Source organism: Clarias gariepinus, chromosome 10 (genome assembly GCF_024256425.1).
Source record: "Clarias gariepinus isolate MV-2021 ecotype Netherlands chromosome 10, CGAR_prim_01v2, whole genome shotgun sequence".
In the NCBI taxonomy this organism is placed as follows: Eukaryota; Metazoa; Chordata; class Actinopteri; order Siluriformes; family Clariidae; genus Clarias; species Clarias gariepinus.
In genome coordinates this window covers 20,650,885-20,669,607 of record NC_071109.1, presented here as the reverse complement: position 1 = coordinate 20,669,607, position 18,723 = coordinate 20,650,885, and the positions used below count along the sequence as shown (strand labels likewise).

The window sequence follows — 18,723 nt, the reverse complement described above, 5'->3', positions numbered from 1 at the left end:
TTTAAATGCATAACTTTTAAATAAACAATCACCATATACATCCTGCTTAAAAAAAAAAAAAAAAAAAAAAAAACCAAGAGGAGGCAGTCCTTAAGCATAATTTCTCAACTCAAAGCTTTTCTACATTTAAATGAAATGTTAGGTAGCACACACATTGTAGTGTTCAATAAGTAAAATATGAAATATGCTTGTTTAAAAGGTGTCTATCCAGACAAAAAAATCCACAATTTGTTCTGATCATGTTGGACAGATTGTACAATATTTTCCTATGTTCGCCTTCTTGAAAAAAATTACTATTGTTCTTTTAGTGCACAAATTGTGGATTGCATGTCTTGATGTTCACCTTTGGACAAGCACGTATAGAATACACTACAACTTGTATGCTACCTAAGATAATCATCAAAAAAACAAACTAAGAGGAGGCAGTATTTAAGCATAGTTTTCCTCAACTCACAGCTTTTAAATAAAATTTGAGGTACTGTAGCATACATATTGTAGTGTATTCAATAATTGCTTGTTCAAATGTGTCCATCTAGACATGTAACCCACAATCAGTGCACTGTTAGTGCAACAAGAGTCCATTTTTTCCACTTCACCATAACCTGCAAACAGTTCACTGAAAGAGTCTGTTTTTGAGAGTTTGGGCTTTGTTGGAGAGTGCGTTTCCCTCGAGCTCCATGACAACTTTCTGCAGAACTTCGAACGTATACTTCAGCTCAGAAGGGTAGTTCAAGTTCAACACATACATCAGGCCAAACAACATAGCAGTGGCTAATGCAACATTATCCAGATCTTGTAATACTGTTTGGCCTTCAAGAACAATAGCAATGTCCTCTGGGGTATCACAGGCATGTAGTCCTTTGATGACACATATTCCAACAGTGGTCTCCTCTATAGCCCTTTGGATGACATCTTTGTCTTCTACCTGCACATTTACACAATAAAACAAAATTTGATATGGTACTGGTAATTAACTAATTTTGAGAACCATTTTGAATCTATTGATCTGACATGTCACTAATGGTTGGCATGAACAAATGTAAAATCACAATTCTAAATACAGAAATCTTGTACTGATGCGATTACTTACCATGTACTCTCTAACCAGATTTTGGGGGTCCTCATTGAGGTACACACACAGTCCCTTGAGAACACACTCTCTTGCAAGATCAACATCATTCTCCTAGTCAAGAAAGAAAGACATCAAGTTAGAGTAGAATATTTTTTCTTCACTAAAATGTGTACACTGAAAAATACTTTTTTAAAGAATGCATTCTTACTGCAGATATGGGGTCCATAATGCTTTTCAGTTTTCGTCCAATTTGGCCTCCTCTTTTCCCAAATAGCTTCAGGAGTTTGTCAGAAAGGACATCTAGCTGCGAAAGAAATCTGGATTGTAGAGGCATGGTGGTAATGCGCTTAAATTCGGCATTGATCTGAAACAAAAATAAAAGAAATTAAATTACAATAAAAACATAAGTTACCAGGAACATTAGTGAGGTAGTTTGTAGTGTCCCGATTCCATAATTGATCATTTATTTACTATTTAATTACCCACTTAATAGTAAGTCTGGTAAACTCTAATAATTTTTTGTTGTAATTGTTTAATATTTACTGCGATAGATTGGCACCCTGTCCAGGGTGTACCCCGCCTTGTGCCCCAAGTCTCCTGGGATAGGCTCCAGGCCCCCTACGACCCTGAATACAGGATAAAGCGGTATAGACGATGAGTGAGTGTTTAATAATTTGCTTGATATTTTTGTGGCAACACTTTTTGTAGTTATTAATTCATATATACACTCACCTAAAGGATTATTAGGAACACCTGTTCAATTTTTCATTAATGCAATTATCTAATCAACCAATCACATGGCAGTTGCTTCAATGCATTTAGGGGTGTGGTCCTGGTCAAGACAATCTCCTGAACTCCAAACTGAATGTCAGAATGGAAAAGAAAGGTGATTTAAACAATTTTGAGCGTGGCATGGTTGTTGGTGCCAGACAGGGCAGTCTACGTATTTCACAATTTGCTTAGTTACTGGGATTTTCACGCACAACCATCTCTAGGGTTTACCAAGAATGGTGTGAAAAGGGAAAAACACCCAGTATGTGGCAGTCCTGTGGGTGAAAATTCAAGCTGATAAAAGAGCAACTTTGACTAAAATAAGCACTCGTTACAACCGAGGTGTGCAGCAAAGCATTTGTGAAGCCACAACACGCACAACCTTGAGGCGGATGGGCTACAACAGCAGAAGACCCCACCGGGTACCACTCATCAATCAAAATTGGACAGTTGAAGACTGGAAAAATGTTGCCTGGTCTGATGAGTCTCGATTTCTGTTGAGACATTCAAATGGTAGAGTCAGAATTTGGCGCAAACAGAATGAGAACATGGATCCATCATGCCTTGTTACCACTGTGCAGGCTGGTGGTGGTGGTGTAATGGTATGGGGGATGTTCTCTTGGCACACTTTAGGCCCCTTAGTGCCAATCGGGCATCGTTTAAATGCCATGGGCTACCTGAGCATTGTTTCTGACTATGTCCATCTCAATATGACCACCATGTACCCATCCTCTGATGGCTACTTCCAGCAGGATAATGCACCATGTCACAAAGCTCAAACCATTTCAAATTGGTTTCTTGAACATGACAATGAGTTCACAAGATCTCAACCCAATAGAGCATCTTTGGGATGTGGTGGAATGGGAGCTTCGTGCCCTGGATGTGCATCCCACAAATCTCCATCAACTGCAAGATGCTATCCTATCAATATGGGCCAACATTTCTAAAGAATGCTTTCAGCACCTTGTTGAATCAATGCCACGCAGAATTAAGGCAGTTCTGAAGGCGAAAGGGGGTCAAACACCGTATTAGTATAGTGTTCCTAATAATCCTTTAGGTTGGTGTATATGTGAGTCAACCGAACACGCTGATAACATAAGCACCTGAATATTCATGAAATATACAATAGGCAGCAATAAACATGGAAAAAGGAACAAAATTAACAGAAATTTCATTAATCACATACCTCGCTCACTTCAAAAAGTCCTGGCCATCTCGCCTGGAAGTCTTCTATCATAGGTGTATCACGGACCACTTCATGTCTCCTATATGCAAATGTCTTTTCCATTTTCATCCTGACTACCTCCCTGTTGTTCCTCCTCTTAACATCTAAAAGAAGAGCCACTCTAACGCTCTCAAGGCTTTCCTCAGATTCTCCAGTAGGAAAGGGGGGACAGTAGTTCACTTCAGATCGCCTCGGTCTTTTTATGGCAGATGCAGCACTTGGTTTGCCTTCAGGTTTGTGCTTGAGAGAGTTAACCATCACCTCGGGGCACCCCAACTTTCTCAACTGAGTGCGGTAGATTGCCATTTTATTCTTCAAGCTAGCTTTCCATCCAGCATATCCAGTAAAAGATCCCTTTTCCTTCAAGCAGGGATGCTTTAAGATGAGGGCCTCTCCAACAGTGTTAAACTCTTTATCAGTTATATAAACCTTATAGCGGACTATTTCTTGCACCAAGCCATCAAGAATGTTTGACTTCAGTTTAGGATCTGGAATAAGCAATGCACCCTTTTCTCTGTATGCTGCATTGCCTCGCTCTAGTTTCAGCTCAGCATCATAACTAAATTGAGGAACACAGAACATGGAAGGCCAAGGTGACCTAGAACTGGAAGACTCTGAATCTGGTGAAGATAATATGTCAGTATCAACACATCCACTAGATAGGGATGAAGATTCATCAAGAGGGTGATGGCGCACAGCAGATGAGGATGTGGAAGGACCATCATCAGACAGAGGAGTTAAAGGTTCAGCAATGGGGATTACTCTGATTGTCCCTCTATCTTGAACTTCATCCATTGAGGTGAGGTTCATAAACTCATTTCCAAATAGTGCATCCATAAACTGAAGTTTGAAGTTAGACTTAAGGCCGCACTGTCTTTGCACCTCATTAACAAGTTCAATAACAGATCCAGGAAGTCCATTTTTAAAAGTTAACCTTTGGCTGCTGTTGTCACTCAGCAGTGCTTTGAGAATCACTGGGGAATTCATTCTTCTATATTCCTGTAAAGAGGATGGAGAAGGAAATAAATTGGATCTTGCATAGTACTTAGTAAAGACATTTTTTCCATATACTGTACATACACACACTCAGAGGTCAGGTTTCACAATTACTCTACCAGAAAGAATTCAGCCATAGTTGTTGTTGAGCTGTTAATCTTAAGTCTCATGGTAAACTAACCTTTTACCAGGATATGCCTTTTTAAGGTCACCATGCGGTTTGCTCCAACCATATAATCAGCCAATGGATAGCTGTCACTGAGTTCAGTGACTGCCACAAGCTTTAATTCTCTTGCTGGTGATGAGCTTAGTTCAAAAGCTCTGTAATGTTCAGTGTACCACCCACACAGCATTTGCACAATGAGGAACAACTTCTCACTTATAACACACACATGTTTGATTTCAGCAAATTCTGGTAGTCCACCTACTGATCCATAAGCAACCACCATACCTTTGCTGTAGGCTATGCCATTACTTAAGGCAGCCTTAGCCAAGTGCACTTCAGATGTGTTGGGGTATTTTGTCCTAACAGCCTGAGCCACCTCCTCTTTTAAAACATCAAGTGGGACTGTGGATACATTAGATACATCTAGGCTTGATTTACCATAAGATGATGAGTTTATGTGGAAAGCGATCATCAGCTGATGTTTTGAAGCCAATGTCAGAGGTATGTTCTTAAAGCAGCTGGTGTGTTTTACAATCTGCTTAAAGAAACTATGTTTTGCTTCAAATCGCATTGTCCATAGTATCACCAGAGGGCCAAAAAACCTTATCATCTGAGGATAGTGTTCAAGATAGTGGTGCTTAGGTAAAAGCCTGGCATCAGGGAACAGTTCTTGGTACCTCTGTCTGTGCTCAATTATTTTGCTTTCAAGATATGAAATGGATTCATCATTATGCACTGGAGCAACCACTAACTTAACAATATCTTTTAAATCCATCAACACAAGCCATGCTGGCTCTTTCTCTGGCACAAAATGTCCAATCAAAAATGGTAGAAACCTCAGCAAACTCCAATTTTCATGGGCATTGCCCCCAATAGTTTTTCGACCAAATAAACTCTGTGGCACGACATGTGGTTTATTTGTTTTGTCTGACCATTTATATGGGAAAGATAATATAGCCTGATTGAGGTCATCTAATGTAAAAAATTTCTTTGATATTAGTGATACCAAGCAGTAGGCCAGCTCAACTGGCACAATACCCTCGAATATATCATGAGCAACATCAGGAGGAAAACCAGAAACAACATCAAAATAAGACAAATCCTTGGTAAGAACACATTCTTGCTTAACTCCAAAACAATGGGCATTATTCTCAATAGCTGCTCTTACATGATCTGCATGGACCTCTTTAGATCTCAGGCTGAAAGCACCAGATGCAACACAGAGAAAGCCAATATCACATCTTTTTGCAATGCAAAACCGGCAGAAGAAATCACCTGAAAAATTCGCATTAAAACCAGCAATACTGTGTGCTCCCAAGTTATCAGCCACAACACACTGCACTGTTCCTTTAAGAAATGTACCTACTAAAGACACATAAACACCATGATCCTCCAGTATTTTAAGATCTTGCAGGAGAGGTTCTAAAACTTTGTCATAACCGTACACTTTTACATCATCACTTTTGCAAAGTACTGCAAGATAAATAGATGATAAAGCTGAGTGAGAACCTGGTGGCAAATTACCCAGTGTCCAATAAACACCACAAAGCTTATGTTTCTTCCGAGAAGTGCCTAGGGGATTGCAGGTCTCAAAATCATCAATGTAAAGACGCAATGTTATTCTCAACTCTTTGCCATTCAAAAAGCTACTTTCTTTATAATGCAAACCATCTTCAGGTCCCCTTAATTCATAGGATGAGTCAATTTCAGTATCCTACTGTCCTCTGTGATTTTCAAAAACCTTATCAACAATTGTTTTGTTATTTAAAATTTGCTGCAGGGATTTTAAGATCGGGACATACTGAAAGGTGCGCTTGTTTTTATTATCAAGTATGTAGGTAACTGGTTCCACAACACAGAATTGCTCCTTGTAATATTGTTTACGTTGATAGGAGCTGCTAAGAGGACCACCTTTGCCAATTGCCTTTGAAATCAGGTTAGACGAGCAAACTGCTGTAGTGATTTCTGTAACTACAGATTCATCAACTTGGACATTGTGACAGTGAAGAATATCACTAACAATACCTTTAGATAATGGGATTGTTAAAGAGCATAGCAAGTAGTTAAGTTCTTGCAAAAATTCATCAACAGCTGTACCTGGCACGTGGATTAAACATTCCAACCTCAATAAGGCTACTGCAAGCTGCTTCTCAATTAGATCTGGGAGTTCCTTGTGTTGACCTCTCCAATCTAGGGATGTACTGGGCGCTTCCTGTTCTACACACTCCTTGTCCTGGCCTTCTGCAAATTCTGACTCATCTAATGGTGGAAATGCTACTGTAGTTGTTCTCACAATACCAGGTTTAAAATCAGTTAGGCTGTAAGGTGCGTGTTGACGACTCTTATGAGATTTAAAAGTTCCATAAATACAGGTTTCAAAAGAACAGCCAACAAACATGCAAGACACATTTTCATTTCTTTTCAGATGTGAATTGATATGAACAAAATACTCTCTTTCATTAGCTAGATTCTTGCATGGACACAAGTGACAACTAAATATTGCTAGCTGTTTTTGAGTCTGTGTGGAATGCACCCTACTGTGATGTACTATCAAAGCATTCCATGTCTTAAATGTGCACGGGCATTCAGAATATGCACATGGATATCGTCTGGTGCGACCAAAATATGGATGTTTGCGTTTGTAATGGTTAAGTACTTCAGACCTACTTGCAACTACAGTTGAGCACCCTTTACACTTCCACATTGACTGGGGGAAAAAGAGAAAATACACACAAAGGGTGCTGGGTCAGTCAATGTAAAACATCCTCAGAGTAAATAAATTATTCTAAACATTCCTTATTCTTTATTATCACCTGAATACAGTCATTTACAAGTTTATTATGTAGAGATACATTTAGACATGTCAAGTACACCAACAAATGCATCTGAATACTTACCACTACAGAGCTTTTGTAAACAAACCCCTCACAACAAAGTGGAGTTCAGTCGTCCACAGGACAAACACCAAATACCTATGCAATAAAACATTACATTTAAAATTAACTACTTTAGTAGCAATAAGTGTGTGTGTATTGCCACACACAATTATTAGTCAAGGCAGACCTATTATCTATCAAACTGATTCGGCCACACACGGACAGTAAACAACTTCTTGTTACTCACTGTTGCCAAAGTAACAAAGAAATGCATCTGGTCCAAACTTATTTAGAACCGGTGTTGTGTAGAAGTTGGTTCTCCCATCAAGATACGTTTTCTTATCCCCACGCCCGTGAAAACGATTCCATTTACCGCGCTCCGTAGAAGCTCGGTGGTACACGCTAAACCTATCGCGGCCGAGCCTTACCCTGAATACACACTCCATGCGCCATTTTCACGGAGGTGGGACTAAGGAAACGTATCTTGATGGGAGAACCAACTTCTACACAACACCTGGTCAGAACCGGAATTCCTAGAAAAGCATAAGACACTAGCACCAGTGTTCTCAAATAATTCCACATTCATTTAAATATATAGTAAAGGTCCACGAAAGTAGCCGGCCATGTTGTTGGACAGTGGTTATTAAGCCATTCATAATAAAATGCGGAACAGTTAACTACTTACAGTAACGGCTCACAATTTCAAACGGCCTGTTTATGTCATGTTACTATTTAACTTTATCACACCGCAACACATTTTTAAACTGTGTGGTAAAAGTTTGCATTACACATGTCCTGACATGTTTGTGCTATATTTTGTCTTTTAACCATGCACACATTCCCCGCGCTAGCTAGTGATAAGTTACTCTACTTATTGCAGTCTAAACTTGGGTTACAATATACGGTAGCTCTGGCTATGTTACTTCTCAAAACCTTCGAAAACACAAGATATAGTGGCCCATAAAATTATACCGTGATTAGCTAAATTGTACGTTAGGGAAGCTAGCATCAGCGTTAACAATGACTGTTATATAGCTTTTAAATTCACTATTTACAGTGATAACCCCCAGCTAACTGTTTATATATTCTGAGTATAACTACCTTTCAGTCTGAAAGGTTTTTTTTTTTCTTTATTTTTCTGTTTTAATTACCTTCACCTCGGAGAGAACAGTAGAAATAAGCGTGCGAATGAAAAGATGGCGAGCATGCGATAATCCACTGCTGTAGCTTTCCCTCCAGTTTTCGGTCGATGGGGGCGGAGTTTCCAGACAAAATATAACTATTTTCAGTGTTGTTAACATGACTGACATTTGTTGATTCCACATCCGCCTAAATTGAAGGAATTTTAAAAGACTGATACATGATTAGAAGGAGAACATAAATCGATTATGTAACATATATAAGCTGCACATTTGTAATGTATACAACCCCCCTTATCCCTTTTTTTCAGTGTAGTAACAGAAAGGAGAACCATGACGCTCCAATAGGTTTTTACTTCTCTTCTGCTTTTATGTGGAAATGCGACCCACTGTCCAAGTAAAGGAGATATGGATTATGGTAGATGGCTAAAGCGCACCCTTTAAAATTCAGAAACAATAGTCACCAAGAATATTGAAAGAGAGAGGGAGAGAGAGGGAGGGAGAGAAAGTGAGCAATTTAGCTATTTATAACTAAACTAGTGAGCTACCTCGGTTAAGATGAGCTCCCGCATCACCTGACCGAGGTGCCTTCTGGGAAACTGAGTCTACAACCAAAAACTACAAAACAAAGACAGTGCCCTCTAGTGGTAACCCCTCCCACATACTTAGTTTTTGTTCACTTTTTTTATTCAAATTATCTTTAAGAATGTTTTTCATGAAAAGGGGAATGTAATAAAATAATTCTTATGGATAGATAGAAACACTTTACAGCTTTAGGATGGATGGGAATACCCTGGTGAATGGGCAGTTGGGGATCACAAAAGAGGAGCTGGAGCAGTGAGTTAGAAATCTAGAGGTTTGTGAAGATGAAACATTAGAAATCCGAGGTAATATACAGTATTTTGCCGTCCACCTCCATGGATTCAGTTGAATACTAGACCAAGTCACCTTCCCTGAACTCTTGTTCTGCAAAGTTAGACGGTGCATGCAAAGTGTACAAGCACTTTACCAGCATACTGAAGCTCTTGTGTATTTGGATCTAATGAGCCCCGATTGAAAGCAACAGTATATCATATTTGAATGGCACAAAGCAGTACATGTGTGTTTTCCCATTTAGGAAAGTATTGAAAACTTTAATCCTCAATCTTGATCAAAAGGTATTGACTCCTTCATAGACCTGCAACTGTTTTGCACTAAGCAAGCCTTCACAACTGGGTGGCAGCACCTAGAGGTGGTAATTGCTATGAGATACTCAGTCTCCCCCATCTTGTTTGTGGCAGCCTTTGAGATCATCATCATCATTGTCACATGGCAGATGGTCGATAAGGTGAAATTACCATTGGGGCAGAGGCTACCTGTCTGGGCAAGAATGAAATTCAACCCTCCATGTCTTGGAGCTTGTCCCTTAGGAAAGGTGTTAGAAGTGAAAAGCCAAACTTCTTTACAGCTGAAGGGAGATTTCCACTGCTGTCAGAGCAGCCCATCTAAACCTTGGGGGAGCAACATTCCACAGAACTCTCTGACAAGCAGATTGGAAAAGTGGCAATGAAGCAAATCTCAGTTGACCTGATGACAAGTGACCAAAGTAATTCCCAGGAAGGACAAAGTCTGGTGCAACAGTTTTATCACTGTTTGTCAACAGGTCATACAATAACTAAAAGTGTATGAAATCATTGTAACAGCAAGGAAGAAACAGTATATGGCATAGCCAACTCTCACATTTGAAAGTGACATACATGAGACTACAGTCATATCTGTCCAAAATGCTTCTCTTTAAGAGGAGCACACTTCCATTGAAACCCATGTATGTCTAGGCTATATGCAGAAAAAAGCTTGGCTGGTCCACAGATCTGCTAGTTAGGTGCATAGGTGCTAATTAGTTGGTGTGACCTGTGGAGAATCCAATAAGTCTTGCTCAGTTTCCTGATTAAATCCACCTATGATACCCTACACCTTCTCTGCAACCTCCTCAATTTGTTTGGCACGAAGGAGAGTTGCACTCTTTATAATGCTCCCTGTGCTTCTCACCAACACATTCTTCACCCATAGAGGCACACAGTTGTAAAACTGCAACATCTCTTTGAAACTGTCTAGTACCACCTAGTCCTGAAAGAAAATAGACAAATACTACATATTGCAATACCCAGACTCTGGACTGTTTTACTAAAACATTTTTGTTTTGAAAATATTAATACAGTAGGACAAACAATGTTCCTAGTTCAAACAACACCAGCAATGTTAAGGTAGGTGGTCCGTGTCACATTCCATGAATGAAGTACATACATAAATGAAGTAACATTCACATAAATGCCAGAAGCCACAGTTTCCTAGCAAAACTTTGCCCAAAGCATCACACTGCCTTCACCGGCTTACTTTTTTCCCCATAATGCATCCTGGTGCCTTTTTTCCCATAATGCATCATTTCCCTAAAGAAATAAGACACACACATCTTCCGTCTTCCGCATAATGTATAAGAAATCATAATTTATCAGACCAGGCCACAATCTCCATGGTCAAGTTATGATCTTCATGTTGTCATTAAAGTTTTCAGTGGTGGACAGGGTGGTCAGCATGTGTACTGCAGCTGAGTGGTCTACAGATACACAGCCTCATAAGCAGATAGCTGCAATGTACACTAGAAACACCAAGATTTCTCTGACACAGTCATCTTGCAATCACAATTTATCCCTTGTCAAAGTTGCTTAGACTCTTGCAATTGCCCTTTTATCTTGACAGATGCTAATGTAATGAGGTAATCAATGTTATCCGCTTCGCCCGTCAATAGTTTTCACATTATGGCTGATCAGTGTAAATTATAACAATCATATTTTGATATTATTGAATTACCAGTGATCAATAATCTGTGTACTTTGTTCAAAGTAAAGTGATAATATTTGTAATTAGTTTGACCCGCTGTTGCTATTTTGCAACCTTTTCATCAATCAAAAAAATAATGTTTTCATGACTCAATATTTTCAAGCCAATACATCTGAAGACACAATTCAGACCTGAAAAAGCTGGCAAAGGTGGTGAAGATCAGCAGGTAGGACCCAAACATGAGGACTTTACCACCATTACAAAGATTATTTGTTCGGATTGTCAGGGATGACAGAAAAGCTGAAGATAGCAAAGCCAGAGCTCTGACTTGACTTCTCATGCCTCAAAAGAAGTTGAAAATTTTAAGGGATGTCAAAAAAGACTTGATGGTATCCAGTAGACTGCTTTTGAGCTTTAGATTTTTTTAGATTTGCCTGCACTATACACTTATAATCTCTAAAATCAACACCACATAACATTAGCACATTAACATTTTACAAGATCATGGGCAACCTAGGCTAATTTATGTGTGTGGACCAAAGGTAGCCCACAGAAAAGCCAACTCACTTAAAAAGGTCAATGCTGGCGATGATAGAAATGCACCACAACACCTAGTGCACTACAGCCTGTCACGCATGTGGCCCAGCAGGCAAAGAGCCCAGGGCCACTGCCTCGCCTCAAAACTCCCTGATCCCAATCCAATGGAGCTCCCATGGGATGTGCTGGACAAACACAGAGGCTGCACCCTGTAAACCACAGCACCCAAAAGATCCACTGCCAACGCCCTGGTGCCAGAAATCACAGGACAGCCTCAGAGGTCTTGTGGGCCAGATTCACCATGGGGGCACAAGGCAAACCTACACAATATTAGATATGTTTTGTGTTGTTATGGTGTTATCAGTGTACTTCAACAAACATACTTCGGTGAGATTTTTTTTTTAAATCTCACCCAGACTGAAGAAAAAAATTTCATTTCTATAACTTACATGTCTTCAGATCCCAGTCTCTTACAAACTACAAATATGACATGATATGCAAAAGACATGCAGTTCCTTTCTTTTATAAGGAGAAGAATATGATATCCCAAAGGTTAGTATAATAAATTCACATAAAACAAAACAATAATCACAGCACATGTTCCTGATGATAGAAATCATAAAAAGCAAATTTTGCTTCGGGAGATCTGTAATGTCACATAGGATGAGACAAGGTGGATAACACTTTGCTCTGAGTGTGTTACACTGCTCCCTAATCCAGCATGAGGAGCAGCTTAAAAAGATGCTCTAAGACAGAGTCAAATGTCTTGGAAGACACACATGATAGCCTTTGCCCTGGTTTGTAAATGTCAGTGGTTAGAGGAGGTCCCTAGGATGTGGTGGGATTATGGCAAAATTAGGGACAAAAACATTGTGAGATCTTGCAAAACATGACCTTTAATCACATTGGTGTAAATATGGCTCGATCAGTGCGCCTGCGTCACTCGTAAGTTAACGAGTTAACATCTGTGTGTCTGTGTACTGTTTACTGAAGCATTGTGAGCACATGTGTGTGCGTGTAAAGCATTTTTTATTTTGTGTCCAAGTGCAGTGACTGTTCTTTAGTAACTATACTGCAACAACACCCTTTGTGAAGAAAAAGGTTAAAAAGGCTGTAACAGTGCGAGCAATGAATCTGCTTAATGACTACGCAATGTCACATTTTCATAAAATCCTCAAAAGGAGGCAAAAGCAAGTGTCATTAGAGAGGTTTCTTGTTAAAGTTGCACAAGAAGAAAAAGCTCCAATGAGCCGACTGACTCTCTGTCAGTAAGCAGTGATTTTTTTTGCGTGTGTGTGTGTGTGTACAATATGTGCAATAACCACCCCATCCTCTCCTCTGTCTCATCTCATCCACACCAGCTACAATTCTTTTCAAAGGTAATGTGCAGGTTAATTTATTTTATTTTTACTTCAATACTATTTAATACTTTTGTATTAATCTTTATTATAGTAATGTTTTTGCATTGTGGAATTAATCGTATAAGGTTCCATTATATTATATTATAGGAAAATTTGCTTTGATACAAGCACTACGACTACAATCATGTAACAAATTATGCTCGCAATCCAAGGTTTAAGTGTGTGTCTGTGTGTGTGTGTGTGTGTGTAGCATATAATCACTAAAAAACTTATTTATCAGGTTTTTATGTTTCCACCAAACAGGTGGACTGTACAGCTTATGTTATTTCTCCATTTCTCCTTTACCATTATGTGACATACAGTAACATTATCAAGTACACAGAGCTACTAAAAGAAAGTGCCATAACCCTTTATGTAAAAAAAAAAATCTGTTGCCTCAGATATGTGTTATATCAACATCAAAATTAGTGATGTTTACATGTTTGTTTAGGTTAAATACTTAGGTTATTATCAGTTGTCATACATTCATAACTCACTCATTCATTATCTTTATTGCTTTATCCTTTACACAGGGTTATAGGGGGCCTGGATTCTATCCCAGGGGCGCAAGGCGGGGTACTTACAGTAGGGCACAAGGCAGGGTAAACCCTAGATAGGGTGCCAATCCATCACAAGACATACACACACTCACACACTATGGGCAATTTGGGAAAGCCGGATAGCCCAAACTGCATGCCTGTTAAAGGAAACTAGAGTACCCGGAGGAAACCCACCAAGTACAGAAAGAATATGCATCATACAAAGGACCTAGACACTGGAGATGCAAGGCAACAGTGCTAACCACTAAGCCACCATGCTGCCATTTTACATGGCGTACTAGTCGAATGTTTGAACACACCAGTCAAAGCTGTGAACAAAAGTTTAAATTTATTTTCCACATTCCAGAACAATACTGGATTTTTTTTAAAACTATGAAATAGTATGCATTGGGTTTTAACAACAAGTAACAACAACAGTCGGTTGCTATTTTAAGACATAAATGTCAACTTTTCTAAAATATTTCTTGCAAGAACCTTATTGTCAAGTGCATTTGCAAAACCCATAAAACACCATGAAACTGGCCCTTATAAAGACCATCCCAGGAGGGAAAGACCAAAACTTACCTCTGCTGCAGCCTCAAAAATCACAGATTAACAAACAGCACCTCATATTAGAGCTGCTATGAAGGCTTTACAGATCATAAGTAGCAGAAGCATCTCAATATCTACTGTGCAAAAGAAAATATTGCATATTTTTCAGCCATTGTTTTACAATGTACAATGAAACCTCGGATAAAGTACCGTCTCAGGTTACTTTGCTGTAACCCTGTTCCCTGTAAAGGCTGGAACGAGATGCTGCGTGAAAACGCTATGGGAAACATCTTGTCATGTTGCCGGTTGTAAAGCATGTGTGTATCAAACACACCAAATTTTCGCTTTTATAACCTAGGTTGGGTGACGTCATCTGATAAAACGCACCTGTGGGTTATAAATAGGAGTGAACCGGAAACATTCCTCAGATTGATTTGTCTGAACGGACGTCCGGTCATGTAGGCAGTGCGGCATTGGGACGCAGCATCTCGTTCTCGCCTTTTCAGGGAACAGGGTTACAGCAAAGTAACCCGAGACATTCCCTTTCAAAGGCTACACACGATGCTGCGTGAAAACGCTATGGGAACGAGAGTACCAACGTCGTCGCACTGCGAGTGTCTGGACCCCAAGGTTGTGTAGCGTGTGTGCACAAGGCCGAGAAGGTCTCAGAACTATGCCTGGACAGCTAACTCGAGGACCCGTGGGCCTGGAGTAGCATGAACATCCAGACTATAAATGTAACAAATGTGTGCGGAGAAGACCCAGTGTAAGTATGTATTCAATTATGTAAACATTAAAGCACTTTTTGTAAGTCGCTCTGGATGAGAGCGTCTGCCAAATGCCTAAATGTAAATGTAAATGTAAATGTAAGACCAACCCTCTGCGTCACACACTTACTGCAGGGGAATACCTCTGGGAAATAGATAAGGCGATCCCCCTGGTTGAATGAGCCCTGATTCTTAGAGGCAAAGTGAGCCCACGCGCCTCATAAGAGAGGGCAAAAGCATCTCTCACCCAGTGTAGTGGGGGCCGCCCCCTTTTTCGGTTGCGGCCCCAAAACATGTAAAGGCTGTTCTGACTTACGCCACTAGCTAATGCAGTGGACATAAATCTGAAGAGCACGACTGAACACAGTAAGTGAAGTCTCTCCTGCTCCGAAGCTGTAAAGGCGGAGGACAGAATTCTTTAAAAACAATAGGGTGCATGTTGGGTTTATGGAACTTTTCGGAAGATAGTTCATTGAGGATGCAATTACGTACGTCCTGAGAGTACTGGGGCACAAGCCCGAGGACAACTTTTCCTGCAGAAACTCCAGCTTCGGCAGTGGACTGGGTCTACCTGCTTCGCACACACTTGCTGCAGGGGAATACCTCTTGCTAGTGCAATAGATGAGGCGCTCCCCCTGGTTGAATGAGCCCTGATTCCTAGAGGCGAAGTGAGCCCATGCGCCTCATAGGAGAGGGCAATAGCATCTCTCACCCAGTGTAGTGGCGGCCGCTCCCCGGCTGCGGCCCCAAAACATGTAAAGACTGCTTTGATTTATGCCACTGGCTGATGCGGTGGACGTAAATCTGAAGAGCACGTACTTCTACACAGTAAGTGAAGTCCCTCCTGCTCCAAAGCTGTAAAAGGCGGAGAACAGAAGGCTTGAAAAACAATACCTTCTAGGGGAGGGAGCCCTAGCACTTAGAATAGTCTTAATTATGCTGGCTAGAAGACCAGCTTGACTTAATTGGTCCCATTCAGAGACCGAAAGTGAAGGTTCCAAAGCTCGGGCCGAGAATGAAATATCATCCCCTGCCCCTGAGATTGGGCCAACAGTGCACTATCAATAAGAGGCGCAAATGCCGTTGATGGACCCTCGCCAAGACTCCCGGGAGCAGAGCTATCAGGAAAAACGCATAAAGGCGTAACTTGGGCCACGTACGGGCCAAGGTGTCCAGACCCGGGGGGCTGGAAGAGTCAGAGAGTAGCAAAGGAGACATTTGCTGATCTTGCGAGGCAAAGAGGTCTACCTTTGCTACATGAAATCTCTCCCAGATTGACTGACTACTTAGGGGTGGGGTTTCCATTCCTTGTGTGTCAGAAATCGAATGGACAGTACAACTGCTCCCACATTCCCTGTAATGTAAATCTCCCTGAGAGAGAGGAACCTGGTGCACTAGCTATTTAGCGGCGCAAGCACAGTCCGCCCTGGCGATTAATATATGAGACTGCCATTGTGTTGTCCACCTGCACTAAGACATGGTAGCCTTTCAACTGCTGGAGGAAGTGCTTTAGGGCCAGAAATAGAACCATCATTTCGAGGTAATTGATGTGCCGTGCGAGAAGAAGGCCTCTCCAGCTCCCTTGGGCTGGACGGTCATCTAAGACAGCACCCCAGATCATCTAAGACAGCACCCCAGCACCCCAGATCATCTAAGACAGCACCCCAGCCCGTGAGGGAAGCGTCTGTCGTTAGCATCTGCGACGACAAGACGAACTTAGAGTGGAACCCAGAGTCAGAAACTGGGGTCTGAACCACATAGGAAGGGTATTATTGGGGATTGGCCCTAGAGTGAAATCCCCTGACTTACAAATAACTGAAATGCTCTCATGTGCAGAAGGCCCAAAGGTGTCACGGTGGATACAGCTGCCATGAGAGCTAAGATCTCTGAAAGTAATGGTCACTTTCTGGTCTAGTTTAATTTCCTTGAGGGTGTTGAGAATGGATTCGACTTTTGGGTCTCAATCCTAGAGACAAAGATGAGCTAGGACGACATGCTGATGTTGAAGCGCTAGCTACTAAGACTGGGCCAGTCAGTCATCTATGTAATTCAAATACGGATGCCCTGGAGTCGTAAGAGCCAGAACTACATCCATGCATTTTATAAATTTGCGGGTGAGAGAGCTAGACCAAATGGAAGGACCCGATACTGGTATGCTTTGCCCCCGAAAGCAAACCTCAGGAACCTCCTGTGTTGTGGCAATATTTCTATATGAAAATAATCGTCCTTCAATTGATCACAAATCAATCGCTTGGTAGGATTTGGGAGCTATTACTTTGACAGTCAACATTTTGAAGCTGTATTTATTTATTTTAGATAGCGGTACAGCCCGCGAAATAAAAAAAATTGGACGCAGCCCCCCGTTCCTCTTGGGAACCAAGAAATACCGACTGTAGTAGCCTGACTCACTGTCTGGTAGGGGAACATGTTTTACGGCCCTATTCCCCAGCAATTTCTGTCAGAAGTGGAGACCACACCATTGAAACGCGGAGGGTGAGAACTGAATCCTTTAGTTTCTCTCTACAGTGCTTAGTACTCAAGGAAATATACTCAACAGTAGCTTCCACGCTGCCAGTTTCTCAGAAAAGGGCAAAAGTCTGGCGGCTTGGTTGTGGGGGGGGGGGCTTTTGGGGGGGGGGGGGGGCTAGGGGGATGTTAAATGTTCGGGAATCCTGAAACATGGCAGGAAAAAAAACAAAGAACTAACACTTTATTGGAGACTGGTGTTTCCCGAAACACCAGTGGTGGCGGAACAAAAACACAGACCTCCTGGGGGTGTCAGGGAGAACACTTAATTCTTGAAAGGAATTCTGCGTGCCTCTCCCCATTGAGGAGCCACCCCCATGGTCCTGGGCACATGAGACTTAGGGCTTCTTTGTGAAGAAGACAATATGCCAGTCTGACCTATTTTGAGGCGGATTGTGAGGCGCGATGCACCCCAGTCTTTACGAGGGGGTGGCCGGCTTAAAAACGCTCTCCCTGTGTTTCACACCTCGTAAGAGTCAGACCCAGTCAAGACTGGGTGGCCGACAGTCCCGACTCTTGAGCACGGCGGCAAAGGAATTTCCCGAAGGCTTGTTTATATAACTTCACCCTAGGGACCTAGTGGTGACCGAGTTAACGGGACAGGAAGGTGAGATAGGGGCATCCAAGAGGAATGCACGATCCTAATCCTTGATGCGCCGGAGATTCAGCCACAAGTGCCTCCCCGCGAAAACCATCGCAGCCAAAAAACGGACGATAGCACGAGCCGTCTGCTTTGTTGCACGCAGAGACAAGTCTGTGGGCCGCTGTAATTCCAATACGTCTTATTTATTTATTTATTGAAGAGCCCCGCCAGTGCTCAAGTCTCTCAGCCGGTCAGCGTGGTAGGCCTGGAAGACCGCCATGGTGCGCAATGGAGCACCAACCTGACCTGCTGCCTGAAGCTTTTCCCTCCAGGGAAGATGAAAGTCTACACAGCTTGAAAGGAAATATTAGCTTTTCAGAAAGGGTGTGACAACAAGGAAGTTAGAGATAGAAGTTTTAAATCCGTCTCTCACAACTCTGCCGGATATAGTTTTGAACCCCAGAAATGCGCATGGCCCGAAGCTTCTCAAGGAATGCGGGGCGCGTGCGAGCACTTTAATCGAAGCAGTAAAATGTAGAGATCGCCCTCGGATATGGATTATACACACGGAGGAACATCTCGTTTAAAACTCTGCCATATCGATGAGTTAAACACTTCTTATTTTGCTGGTTAAACACAGACAACCAATCACAACTAGGTGAAGACAAGAATCTGAGGAATGGTTCCCGGTATTTATAACCCGCAGGTGCGTCTCGGTGCGTCACCCGACCGAGGTTATAAAAGCCAAAATTTGCCG

At 41.6% G+C, this 18,723-nt stretch overlaps 1 protein-coding gene across 1 annotated transcript; it reads right to left on the bottom strand.

Moving 5' to 3' along the window:
* Nucleotides 1–613: 613 nt before the first annotated feature.
* On the bottom strand, nucleotides 614–3,326 carry LOC128531380 (uncharacterized). Its single transcript, XM_053505196.1, has 4 exons — nucleotides 3,030–3,326; nucleotides 1,281–1,436; nucleotides 1,091–1,183; nucleotides 614–925 (listed from the first exon to the last, which is right to left on the bottom strand). The coding sequence occupies exons 1-4, from the start codon at nucleotides 3,324–3,326 to the stop codon at nucleotides 614–616; spliced, it is 858 nt and encodes a 285-aa protein (XP_053361171.1).
* Nucleotides 3,327–18,723: the final 15,397 nt, after the last annotated feature.